The following is a 14,391-nucleotide window of genomic DNA, read 5'->3' on the forward strand; positions in this document are numbered from 1 at the left end:
ACAACTGCTTCATCAATTCTGAACAGTTCTCGTTACTACTTACATTACTCAAATTGTACACAAATTCCAAGGGAAAGCAGTAAAAAAAAAAAAAAAAAAAAAAAAAAAAAAAAAAAACAAAAAGTTGTGATTAGGCTAAACACGTTAACACACAAAAGTGACTAACGCGTGGGAGGGAAAAAAATTAGTTAAGGTGAATAAAGCAGAATCGCTAATGAGAAATACAAATGAGAAAACGTGCACCCCCTCATTCAACTACAATAGTGCCTTCGACGTCTTTTCCTTGACCCAGTCCGATTAGCAAAATCCCGTGGTTTCGTCGTCTTTTAACCCCTCCCCTCCACTCCCCAAACTTTGGAATTCCCCTCTTGCCTCCGATTTTCCTGAATCTTAGTTTTCCTTCCTTTGACTGGAGGGCCATCCATTTTTCAACTTTCATTTCCACTCTCCCGCTACATCACAAGAGGATTATGTAGCCGCCCCGCACCCCCTATTACTTATTATTCTACACTTCTTAAACTATATATTGTACATAGGATGGTAGAAAAAATAAGCTACTTTTAAAATAAAAATCATGCCAAGTAAATGTTGGGTCACAACCTATGGCGAAATATTCATTTCAGTCTCCGTTCTTCTCCGAAATATATCAAAGAATCAACTGGTAAGAAATATAATATAAACAACGTAAGCTAACAATTAATTATAAAGTTCTGATTGTCTGATGTGGGAATGTCTCATAAAAGTTTACGGCAATATTTTAATCATTTTCTACTTTAATGATTATTTCAAGCACAAATATTTTCAATATCGATAACCACTGTTATTGTAATGCCAGCTTGTCGTCTTACATCTACATACAAATCAATAAAATTTCTCACAAGCCGATTCCTTGAGACCAACGACGTATCTTAGCTTTCACAGAAAAAGAATGTGATCGACTCGCAGAAAACGAAATATCTTTAGGGATAACTATTGCAAACTCCCGCGTCCGTCACTCTTCACAGCGGTAACTTTGGTCTTTACATAAGAATAAAAACGAGAGGGGGTGGCATTTATGTTGTGTTTGTAGCACGCCCTATATAACATTGTCAACAGACACGTTCAGTTCCAAGCTGACTGTGAGATGTTGCATCATGTTAATGTGTATGTGGAATAAATTATTTATGTAGTGTGATATCGAATCCGATACACAGGCTTCGATCCTGTAAAACCTACCTCATGTACGTAGGATAAGATTCCTTAATATTTCGATGTGCATATGCTTGTTATGACCCTATTTGATACGTTTTGTGTTGTGCTTATCGCTCTACACTCAAGATGTCCGCTCAGCTAATACAGTTCTCAAAGGAGCAAATAGACTAGTTCATCCGAAAAACAACTTTAATGTGGATATAGGCTGAAAACCATACGCAACTCACCAATTCTTTAAAAATTCAAAAAGTTATGTCGTGAGTCCAAAACAACAAGACCGCCTCAAGAGAATGAAGGTTCGGAAGCGTTTCCCCCATTCCATGAAATATAGCAAAACAAAAACGAGAAAGTCTTACGATTCGACCCAGCAAAAGCCCAATTCATGATTTTCCTTACATGAATGGCAAGCAAATTTTCATCACCCAAGCTGATTACCGATGTTAATTCAATAATAAAAAAATAATAGATTCAAGTCTGGCAAACCCAAGTTAATTTTCCCCTAAATATTACATAGTAAAAATGAGAGTAAGCCTGATTAGAATTCTCTCTCTCTCTCTCTCTCTCTCTCTCTCTCTCTCTCTCTCTCTCTCTCTCTCTCTCTCTCTCACACACACACACACACACACAGTATCATATCATTACCTCATAAACAATCATTCCACTATCGCCTCTTATTGTCTTATTTCCACATTTTCAAAGATTTTGGTTACATTCGAAATATCTAACTAACAATTAAGCCTACCGATACCCAAGCTTCCTTTAGCCACAATCTTTCAAACTGCCCTCACTCGTCACCATATTTCATACAGATGAATTTTAAAACTAAAACGAAACAGGACTGAGTTGCCTTCAAATAAGAAAAAAAAAATAATAATATGCTTTATTTCAGCTCAGGGCCATATACATGGAAAATACAAAATACAGACAGTAACATACACAATCTAGATACATGAGACAACATGATAAAGAAAAGAAAATGAATAATCGGCACTTATCCACAAAATAGCTGAGGTAGCATAAAAGCTAGTAATCATAATACTGGTAATAACAGTAATAATATTGGTGAGAAAAAAAATATGCATGAGAGTAATAACAGTTAGTGCACATACTATATAACTTAAATTTCAACTAGAGACCTTAGGTGGTTAATAAAAAAACTTGCAAGCAACTAAGGAGACAAAAACAATCAACTTACACTTGCAACAACAAAAGTAACTCCCTGAAGTCAGCAATGTCTATACTAGCCTATATGAGAGGACACCGGTTGGAGTTCAGCATGGATGTAGCTTAATTACGCAATCACCATGAAGTAGTGGCTCTTCCCGCTCTTAATTCAAGTAAGACTAACACAAATATTTCGATCCCCAAACGTCGTGGACCGTTTGCTTAAAAATTAAATAAATAAAATGACATCATTTCCGGACGAGATTATGCCTTCTTACTGAAGTGGGGTTTCCGCCTTGCAAAACTTGAAGACTTACACCGAGAGCGATGTAAGTACTACATCAATGTGGCCCGTTGCTCTCGTGGGTACTACACACACAGCTAAAGAACACTTTTGGGGCCACTTCACATTTCGGTAGTTGGTACTTCAAAAATTTGTTTTTTTTTATCAATATTTTTCTTCTTTTTTATCGGACCTAGTCAAGTCTTGCTCCTAATCCCATTCATCTGAATTCTATGAACTATGGTTAATCTCGATCTATCCTAGATAGTTTGCTTGTTTGTATGGTGTTTTTACGTTGCATGGAACCAGTGGTTATTCAGCAACGGGACCAACGGCTTTACGTGACTTCTGAACCACGTCGAGAGTGAACTTTCTCACCAGAAATACACATCTCTAACACCTCAATGGAATGCCCGAGAATCGAACTCGAGGCCACCTAGATAGTGACCCCCAAATGTTTTAGGGGGGGTCATTATACTGGAGTAATATTTCTTTGGGGTCATTATCTTTATGAAATTTACAGTCTTTTGTTTATGTTTTCACGATATTTACAGTCTTTTGTTTATGTTTTCACGGTCAATTACACAGGGGTCGTACTAAACACACTACAGTACAAAAGTGGATACTACATTCCGGGGTTGAAACCCCTGAGAGTCACTACCTAGAAATGCTACATCATCTCTTACTGACCTTTGATCTCTGAGGCCCACAGCTATCATTAAACACTAAACTATTTTCCAATTTTTTTAATAAGGGGTTAAATAGAATTTTCAATTTACATAGAACTGTTTGAATTTCTCGTAGGCATATTTACTTGGAAAGAACACATCATGCAGATCTCTGGTATTCTTAAATCGAAACTCTCTTAAGCACAGAACTTCATTCCAGTGTTGATTAAGACTCTACACAATACACCGAGTCTTTAATAAAATAATGCAAGTGGAATACTTTGCCACATGTCTTCGCATTTTTTCTTTAATCCGTCGTCAAGACACTTTAGTGTGACTAAGTTTCTTTCAGGCTGAAGAGGAGGAACGGCAGCTTATTCCCGAATTATGACCAAGTACCGAACCTTCCCTACAAAAGCTGGACGCTATATCCCTAAGTTGACCGTAGAATCTTTTTGAAAATAATCTCACTGTGTTTCCCACACCCAATTTACCTCATTTATCTGTGTTTGAACTAACCTTACCTATCCTAATCTAACCTAACCTAACCTAACCTAGGGGACTGGAAAAAAAACGGGCTGGTGCAAAACAATTATACATCCTGGGAATTTTCGAACAGGCAGAATACATGTAAAATGAGCATAATAAAACAGACCGACATTAACCAAGGCCCATATAACCCACATAACAGTACTCTATGGCATACAGACGTGCTCTCTTCATAGGGATGTAATCTTAGGATGATCACGCAACCATGAGAACAAAATCACAAAATTTATGCAGCCTTTCAATAAATGAGCCATTAGCTCACTCAAACGTTTATTTCGATTTTAAAAAAATGTATTTTCTAAAGGCTGAAAAACTCACATCATTATAACTTTATTAAATCTATACCGCATTACCTATCTGTATAATAATAATAATAATAATAATAATAATAATAATAATAATAATAATAATAATAATAATAATAATAATCAACATCATCATCATCATCATCACAAGACCATTTTAAGAGTTGCCAAAGTAATTCCGAGAACATCACTTGAATTTTCACAATTTACATTTCTGGAAAAACCTACATATCTGTTGGACGTTAAAAAAAAAATTTCCTGTTTACTCGTAAATGAAACGTTGGGCAGGTAGAACCTCCTGACACACAGTGATATATAACCTAATTTCAAGTACTATTCTGACACACACACACACACACACACACACACACAAAAAGAGCCCAAAATTACACATCCTTAATGTGTCCTAAAATGACAACGAACACCATAAGATGACGGCTCTATAAACGAAAAGGGATGAATGAATGTTTCTACATAAAATGGTGGACACACAAATGAGAAAGACCACAAAACTTGCACTTCGTAAAAAAAAAAAAAAAAAAAAAAAAAAAAAAAAAAAAAAAAAAAAAAAAAAAAAAAACGTAAATGAATAAATAAAAGCAGAATGAAGAGACCCTTTAAAAACTGCACGATATGGATGACGATAATTTTCCAAAAATACCTAAAAACATGCAAGTCCCAAGCGATGAACGCTCGAGAGACGAGTCTTTCAATATACTAGGATGACAGTAATTCCTACAATTTGAAGTTAAATAAGAAGGAACCTGTAACACAGAGGATGAATAATGAGATGAATTTTTGTACAGGACTTGAGAGGAAAATACGATGCTACTTTGGCTTGGTATCTACGTTGTCACCTACTCTAAGGTGCTAGTAATAAACACGGCGGGAGCTCCTTGGGGATCAGGATCAAAGTATTATACGTATACACCCATTTCTATAATAGTGTGTGATCGACAAATTATATAAATAAACGATATCTCCATTTGGCCGTCTTACGGAGTTGATGATGTGTAGATAACAAGCCACGGTAGCACGAAAAATACTTTACCAATAAACCTCAACAAAAAAAAATAATAAATAAAATAAACATCTAGAGGGAATTCGTAAATATGAACCTCCATAAACTCTGAAGGACTTTAACAATAAAAGTATTTAGAAAATCATTTATGATACCAAAATTCAGTATACATATTGCCTAGTTCCTAGTTGTAAATATATATGATAAATTTACTCGGAAATTAAGAGGAAAAAATGAACCACACAAAAACTTTTTAAATGGTCTGGCAACAGATCTCTTATTTTCCCACAACCCAATTTATATTCCCTAAACAGGACACCATTACAATAAATATGTTTTTGAATAGATGTCTTGCTATCTTTCAGAGAGCAATCATTGTGAATTCCATTTTGTTATCAAAAGTCTGGTAGCTACTACATATCTCATACGCTTCCATTAAGTAAGATCTACTTACAGACGTTTTGTTATAAAAATTCTGGTATTTATCGCATATGCTTCTGTTAAGTAAGATCTACTTACGGATCTTAAAAAAAGAAAAAAAAAAAGCCATGAAGAACAAACAAAGCTGAAAGCCTAAAAGAAAATGTAATTCAGGCAGAGAAGCTGCATTAAATAACCACACTAGAGAACTTATCACACATCTAACCATGGGCAGAGAAATCCTAACATATGTTCTGATGATGAATATACTATAATACAGCAATATACAATGTTAGTGAAACCCAGGGCAAGTGTTCATCAATAAGAGGGAGAGTTGCCGAGTCTGAATTAGGTAAATTTGTTTCAAGATACTTTCATCAGCTACCACTTCAAAACCCAAGACTTCTCCTTACAACAACTGCTTTTAAAAGATGTATAATAAGTGTCACGTTTCACACACACACACAAAAAAAAATAAATAAATAACATGGAGCAGCACAAAGACAGGGAGAGACTAATTGTTGACTGTAATCAACTACAAATGACGAAAACTTCTACTGTAGTATATTATGTACAGTAAATTATGTACTCCAAAGAACAGCTGTCTATACCTACATAAATCTTCTTTGCACTAAATAGAACTATACCTGATTTTGTTATTATGATTGTAATTCTCTGGCATTTTACTTATAGTTTTACGTACATATTCATTTTCAGCAATATCATTCTACATGTTTACACAATAAAATCATTTGCTATCGGTTATGGCCAGCAAATATCTGTCCTTTTACTTGGTTGCCGTATACAATACAAAAGCATGAAAACTTGGACTGTTAAACAAACATATGTTATTATTAGGATTAAGTGCTCAAACAACCCTTGGGTAATTTCTCAACTGCATTATGTATGCAGTAAACTAGAAATGAATGATTCATCTTTAATTGGTTGAGTTATCATTTTCAACCTTCCTCGACAAGTTAGGCTACCACATCTTTGCTTAAGGATTGACAGGTTCGTCTATAAAAACCACTTATGAAATAAATCAACTATGGGACCCCTCCGCACTCACACTTACAGGCATGTTAAAAATTAGATTAGACTCCTTGTCCTACGACCGACCGGATCAACGTATCTCAGGTAGTTCACACCCTGTTAATAGTCTTCATCATTCCATAAATAACTACACCCTGTTAATAGTCTTCATCATAGAATTACAAGAGAATCTGATGGGTTCATAAGCATTGAAAAAATAACTGCATAAAATACACTACAGCACTTCCCCTGTTTTTTTTCTGACAAAAAAAAAAAAAAAAAAAAAAAAAAAAAAAAACAAAAAAAAAAAAAAAGAAAAAAAAAGAAAAAATGCAACAGTAACTAGGGGCATGAACTCCAGACACCTGAATTTAGGACTATGTCTGGTTACAATAGGACTAGGATTGGTCAAAATAGATACAATGGAGACAACTTAAATATCAATGATGTTATAGCAGTTGTGTACCTAAATGTATGAACATAAAGAACTTGCACTTCAGGTCAAACTTAATTTTAGATAAAATAAGGTCACTACTATGAGATTCAGGGTCTCTGTAACACGGTTTTTTGGACTTTGCTCCTTGTCAAAGCATCGGATGTAGCTGAAAGTTGACATATGTATATTTTACAACCACACACAAATTTTGTCAGCATTATCAATAACCTAAACCCGATAGTTTTAATTTTTATAGAGTAAAAATGATCTAGCCGACGCCATGGCCAATGAAATTATGAGCCAAGAGTCGAAAAACATTCATTACGTAAGCAAGGTAAACAAACTCCTTTTGACTAAATGTTGCCCCGCCCATCACCAGAACAGAAATGCCATCGGCTCTGAAACCCAAAGACTTTATGAATGGCGGAACGATACATAGATGTGGGTGGGGTATCAGTGCTAGCGTAGTAATACTACTGTAGCAGTAGTGCCGCAACGTTATGGCAGTAATATACATGAATTAAAAGTTTAGACCAACTGCTGGGATCCTTGAGGATCATTTAGCACTTCTTACAACTACTCGAGAAATTAGTTTTTTATAGCCAGAAGTTAAATTTTCTAATCCAACAATGCCCATGGTAGCCTTCAGTGTTATCCTGAATTATAACGAGGCAAAAGTGGGTGGAGCCTCATGAAGTCACCATTCTGACGATAATTATTGGTGAAGGTTTAAAGCCAATATACGGTACCGGCTATTTTTTTTCAGTAAATAGGTAGATAGCCAATAAATAAAAATTGCTTGACATTGGATATAGCAGTTACCAAATCAAGCTTGTCCTCTATGTTTTTGGTAATTACCAACTATTCCCTATATCTTGTCAATTTGATTGTGACCTATAAAGCAGACTGTAATTTCTTTGGAAACTTATTTTGGGAGTTAGACTAATAATCGAAGTGTTTTTGTATTTATTAACATATTTTGTTGGTTTGTTCATTATGACAATTATCAGTGGGGAGGTTCCAGAGTTCATAAAGGTGTACTGCTTTGCTTGTATTTAAATTTGTATGTCATTGTTGCCAGAGGTTTAGCCTTCGTTACGTATAGCCAATCATCCATCGAGAAAGAGGGAAGAAATGATGTCATAAGTTACGTAACGAGTGCGTTCGAAATCTTTTCTCTGAGTAAGTTGGCCCGTCTTCAAAAAAGGTCACTTTTACATTATAAGTACCAAATTTATTCAACCTACGTAGTGCAGAATACACTCAAAATTTATGTGTTGAGATAATATGTATTCTGAATAAGTGTTATATTTATGAAATGCATAGATAAAAAGTTAATGCGAAAAAACCGTGTTACAGAGGCCCTGAATCTCATAGTAGTTATGTTGAACTTACTTTACCCCACCATCGGTGCCAAATGGTAGTAAGTGAATCCTCTGATGCTCATAACGATTATGTTACAACCTACAAATCTGAATTTAAGATAAATATAAAATAAGATGACAAGACCATTTAGATGCTTGTTCCTTCTTGGCATAGTTGCCGACAGCCTATACTGCACAACCTTTGGTCTAATATCCTAAGGTGATCAGCTACTGTATAAGGACCAGAATAACGAGATGGCCTAGAGACTGCCAGTAACTCAAGATACCGTACATGCCCATACACTAGATTTTACATTGCCCGCATTTTAACAGTCCATATTACCCCAAAAAATTATTAAATACGCTAGAAAAATTCAGTGCTGCTTTAAATAATTAAAAAAAAAAAAAGTCATGGAATGATTTTGTGGATAAAATATTTCCAACCAATTTAAGCAATAGCCAATTCTAAACTATTACTATCAAGGAATTATTGTATATGAAGTTTAATTTTATGTAAAATAACACAAGCTACCTATTTAAAGAAAAAATTAACTTAAAATTGCATTCACATCCTACTCTGAGCAGTTCCAGAAACCAGCATCTATGCATGTGAGAATTGTAGCTTCACTATTTCATAAGTATCTCATTCTCTGCCTAGATAATGAGCAACTTTTCCCAAAACATGACCATATTCTGATAAATTAGAGATGTCACTATACCCAAGATACAAATGAGTCAGCCTCACCACATACATTATTAAGACTTTCAAAAATGCTCAAAAAAAAGTAAACAACCTAACAGAGCTCCACAAAGACTGCAGTCCGGCCTTGAGCATCAAAATGCCAAGGTCCTAGGGCAAAGCCATCACACTCCAGGTCATGCCTTGGTATCTTAGGTTATAAATTATATATTTACACCAATAAAAGGAGGTCCTAAGAGGAGTAAAAAAGTCCCCAGGGTCAGGCCACCATGTCACAGGTTAGAGCGAATTGGTTTTAAATTAAATTTTGATATCATGCCACTATGTCACAGTTTATAGCATACAGTACTGGTTTTAAATTGCACTTAAATCTATTAGTAATGGTCTATTAAAGTTTGCCATTTTATGTTGTCTTTAACTGGTGTTTTCTCCTCCAAAGGTGATGTTTTTGGAAGAAGCATAGGTTTTATCTGGTAAGCAATTGTTTGAGCAATAGTCTTTAAAACACTGATTTCCCATTTGATCAGCTATAGTTTAATTAAAAAAAAAAAATTTAAAAATTATTGAAACAAACCAATAGTGAGCAAAAAAAAGGGGCTAAAAAATAGCCAAACCTGATATATTAATATCAACACAAAATAGCAAGACGTAACCACTTAACCAGCGTCCTATTTTTGGTTAGGTTGTTTACTCTATCTTGCAATGTGAAACAATGTACAGCATCATATTTTTCACGAACTACATAGCAAATGCATTATAATTTTTAAAAGATTTGTGTGTAAAAATCTGAGGCAGGCTAGAAATAAGTTTGTGAAAAGAGAGATGTCAACTTCATAGTAAAATTATCGTATAAGGTGCATCAACAGTAGGGCATAAAATATTCATACATACTACTTATATCTTATTTTCCCATTTCCCACTGCCTTCTAGATTCTAGAATCCTTTCTCTAATGATGATGATTGCAAAATCACAGTTTCTAAGCAAGTTGCTTCACTACCAACCTCTAAAAACTAACAAATTCCTGCAGAAATAGGTAAAATATTTTTATAAATAAAAAATACTTCAAAATTATTAATTCAGAGCCTGTAACTGTGGCTGGTACATGGAGAAGATATAGTGGTGGTGGATACCACTGGAAGAAAACTGGACCCAATCTTAGCTTATTTTTCTAAGTGTTCCTGACTGGTAATTATGGAGTTACTTTTTGTATTAGCCTAACCTTACCTAGGCTAACTCAGTAGTGTGTCCTAGTCTTTACCTGAACTGAACCACCTGGACACCAGGCCACTTAAAATATTCACAATGGCTACTGGAAGCATTAGGTACTTTGCAGTCATTAGATCCTCCATCCAATTTCGTTTGGGATAGGTATATTGGTGATGACTTTGACTATCGTGAAGGGTTGTTACAACTGATGAAAATCAGAGGGAAAATTAATGCATACATCTCAAGTGTTGTAATATAATAGTACTACTACCTTTCTTAGGCTACCTCATTTAAAATATTGTAGCTATAATACTACCACCTTTCTTAGGCTACCACATTTAATAAAATATAACAGGCTTGGTGTAAGTTTAATAAAGAATTCAGATTCCTCTCACAGTTACTATCAATATCGTCAAAACTAGTGCATAATTTTTAATATAAAGTACTGAAGTCAATGCAGTAAACTGCTGAAGTTCGTCTGATTGTAGGCCTAGGCCTAGCTACTGACACTACCGGTAAGTCTACTTTGCCACGCATACCACATAAAAATATACCTGCTATTATAATAAAATGTTCTATAATATACTTCATGAAATCAACGACTAGAACCAAGATTCACAAAAAGAAAGGCTAGCCTAGGCCTAATCTTGGTCTTCTCCATGTACCCAAGTCCTAGTTTCCAATTTGCCTTTTTTTTAAAGAACTCATTCTTACCTTCAGGTTTTAAAAATACGATTCTGGTTCTGTCTTGGCTTAAAAAAAACATGATTGTAAGATATTAAAACTGATACCACATAACATACCAAGAATAGGTTACTCACCCATATGAATAAACGTTCAGTTTGGACCTGCACATTTAGGCTCGCAAAATCCCTTTACACTTGTTCACGCTATTCTACAGGTATCTTTGAGTTCTCATTTTCCTTTTTAAAATCTGCTACACTGGATTTCTAAAAAAAATATTTTTTTTCGCCAATAATGTATTTAACAAGATTACACGGGTAAAACCACCATCGAACGTCATACACGATCACTAGAAAAGGTTACGCGTCACCAGTTAGCGGCAAGGAAAACCGGGTGAGGCCTGGAGTTTTGGAATGAAAAATGTCCAAAACTAACATTTTTTAGTTCTCGTTAACTTCAAAAACACTTCATCTGATTAAACATATCATATTATTTTTGCATTTACTCAATGGATTACAGTTGACGAAAAAGAGAGAGATAATTCCATTTTGTAACTATATTTAGATTTCACAACCAGATATAAAGGTATTAAACAATACATGCCACGATTCTTAACGAAATATTGTCTCGACCTGAGCATGCATTTCACTGCTTTAATCATAATGCTGTTTCACTATGAAGCTTCAAAGTATAAGATTATAAACTATGTAGTAAGTAATGATAGCAGTCTGACATGGGTACAAACTGCACCTAACCACTACAATGACTTCTTATTGGAAAGGGGTGGCGCAGAGAGAGAGAGAGAGAGAGAGAGAGAGCAGGGGGGGGGGGGGAGCTGGCGGGCAGGGCACAAGAAATGCGTTTAAAGTGATAACCCACAAAAAGTAATAATGATCTGCGGTCTGTCGATAATTGGATGTGTTCAAGAATATTTTGAAACATGGATAGGAAACTTTGACAGATTAACGGGACTAACATTAGAGCAGATCGTTATTCATATTTCTGTGAAGGTGGAATATCAGAAAGAGGAGGTCATCGGTGAGATGACTTTTCGAATTTTCCATATACCTACGTATTGATGCGGTCAAGAGGAGTTGAATTACTAAAACGAATCTGATTATTGAGTCCACCAATCATGAGCAGTGTTAAAGAAGACAGTTGTAGTTGAGCTTCTGGAAGGAATTTAAGGGAATTTAAGAGCTGCCAACAGCATATTTACCGAGAAGAAAATAAGATTTTTCAAACCGAAAGGGAGAGAGATGGCACTTCGCTTAAGTTAATAACGTAGCTAAAAAAAAATGTGAAGTAACTTTCACACAAAATTACACAAGCAACGTGTCGAGTGAAGACCCAAAGGAAGATCTCATAAGCAACATGACTGCAAGAAATGAATCTCTGCAGAATGTCGACAATATTGTGAGCAAATTTAAGTCTTTTTTGGTACAAAGCTGCTGACAATACGAGGCATCATTTATTCAAATTTAATCCAGTTGTCAGACTTCTAAGGACCCTGAAAAGGTAAATATGGAGAGGAGAGTACTATATACTCGTAATTAAGACCCTCATTGCCGTCAGTGGACCACGCGCGCGGTGCGCTGTAGACATTACTGGGTTCTTTACAGTGTCCTCTCGGCCTCTGAGCAGCAGCCTATTTCACTCCTTTTAATATAGATAGTACCTCCTCCTTTCCCATTATTTTCTTCCATCTTGCTGTCCACTCTTTCTTAACAATTATTTTCTAGTGCGTGCAACTGCGAGGTTTTCCTCCTGTTACACCTTGCAAACCTACTACTCGCAATTTCCCTGTCAGCGCTGAATGACCTAATAGCTCCCAGCGCTTGGCCTTTGGCCTAAGTTCTATAAATCTATTATGCAAGACGGGTATCACGTCACCGTGAGTTTCTATTGTCAAAAGAATGGTCACATAGCACAGAAATACCCTGGTAAAGGGAAAGGTTGACGAATCCTGTGGCAAATGTGCAGCGAACACTTGAATGTGAGGTTCCAACTACGGTTTGAGAAAAATGCATATAATAACGGTATGAGATTTGATAAGCCTGGCGTCAATCATGTGGTGAATGAGAGATGTACGACAAAGGAGGGAAATGTGCGAATTTGAAACAGAAGAGACCAAGGGTATGGCTTCTGAGCAGCTGTCAATAAAATGCTATTTTACAATTAATAACAGCGTGGAAATGAGACGGCTGAAATCAAATGAAGATATGACAATGCCCAAGCTTCAGCATCTGAAGTAACATTAAGCTGTTTAATTCAGTCAAAGATTTTTGAGCGATACTTTAGAGCATCTGTAAAATAAACCATCCTTTCCATTATGCCATAATCATCTTTGACATTACTACTGCCAACTGCTTATTGGGTACGACAATGGTCGGTACATTATACATACATACACACATATGTAATATATATATATATATATTATATATATATATATATATATATATATATATATATATATATATATATATATATATATATATATATATATATATATGTTGGTTGCGTATGCATTATGAAAATAAAGCAGATAAAGTCGCCAGGCTGATTTCCTATCAGAACAAAGCATATTTTCATGTTGGCATCAGGTTCTGGTCTGTTTAAGGATCAAGGGCCAAGCAGCTACAAAGGGCTGGTGAGCCTCCTTCACAAAATCAAGTCCACGAAGGAAGTACCCAAATATGGAGAGAAAAAAAATCAAGTCATTACTCATTAGTGAACAGAAAAGTATATGATTTCTCAAACAAGAGAGTAAAAAGGTGAAGCGATTAATTTATAAATACTCGCTTCATTCCCACAAAAAATATGCAGCTGCTAGTTATAAAACCCCTACGTGAATCTAACTCAATGTTTTTAGGTTAGCAGCGTCTATTCTCCCGTAATATATCTCGTGAAGCTATTGATGGTTTTTCCACGAAACTATCGTGAAGGGTGGGTCCTGGGGATGGGCCACGGGGGATGCGTTTGGATGTTCAAATCTTCGTCCGGATGTGGATCCGAAATTTTTCCTTCTTTTTAAAAAAGTTTTCTCTAAAAGAAAACTGAGATGGTTATTTGCTTGTCCGTCCGCCCTTTTTCTGTCCACCCTCAGATCCTGAAAGCTACTGAGGCTAGAGGGGTGCGAATTGATATGTTGATCATCCACCCTCCAATCATCAAACTTAACAAATTGCAGCCCTCTAGCCCCAGCAGCTTTGATTTTATATAACGTTAAAGTATCCTTAGTTCTTCGGTGGCGCATTTTTGACTTCTTTTTAATTCCGACCTGGGAGAGATGCAGACGGAAGATTTGCAGGCTGCATCTCCTGAGCGAGAAGGAAAAACCATTTCAGGTTTCCAGTGAACGAGA

At 35.6% G+C, this 14,391-nt stretch overlaps 1 protein-coding gene across 8 annotated transcripts in view; it reads right to left on the bottom strand.

Moving 5' to 3' along the window:
• LOC135198163 (uncharacterized) overlaps positions 1 to 14,391 on the bottom strand; it is a 904,910-nt gene that overhangs the window by 847,889 nt on the left and 42,630 nt on the right. For 7 of the 8 annotated variants that reach the window (XR_010310739.1, XR_010310738.1, XR_010310735.1 and 4 more), the window contains exon 1: positions 11,162 to 11,418. The exons of the other annotated variant lie outside the window; for it this stretch is intronic. Coding sequence is in view for 3 of the 7 variants with exons in the window: in XM_064225670.1 (XP_064081740.1) it covers positions 11,162 to 11,196 (35 nt within the window). In the remaining 4 variants the exon portion in view is untranslated. Of the gene's footprint in view, positions 1 to 11,161; positions 11,419 to 14,391 lie in introns of those variants that run through there. 8 annotated transcript variants of the gene reach the window in all.

This window comes from Macrobrachium nipponense, chromosome 21, assembly GCF_015104395.2.
Source record: "Macrobrachium nipponense isolate FS-2020 chromosome 21, ASM1510439v2, whole genome shotgun sequence".
NCBI lineage: Eukaryota > Metazoa > Arthropoda > Malacostraca > Decapoda > Palaemonidae > Macrobrachium > Macrobrachium nipponense.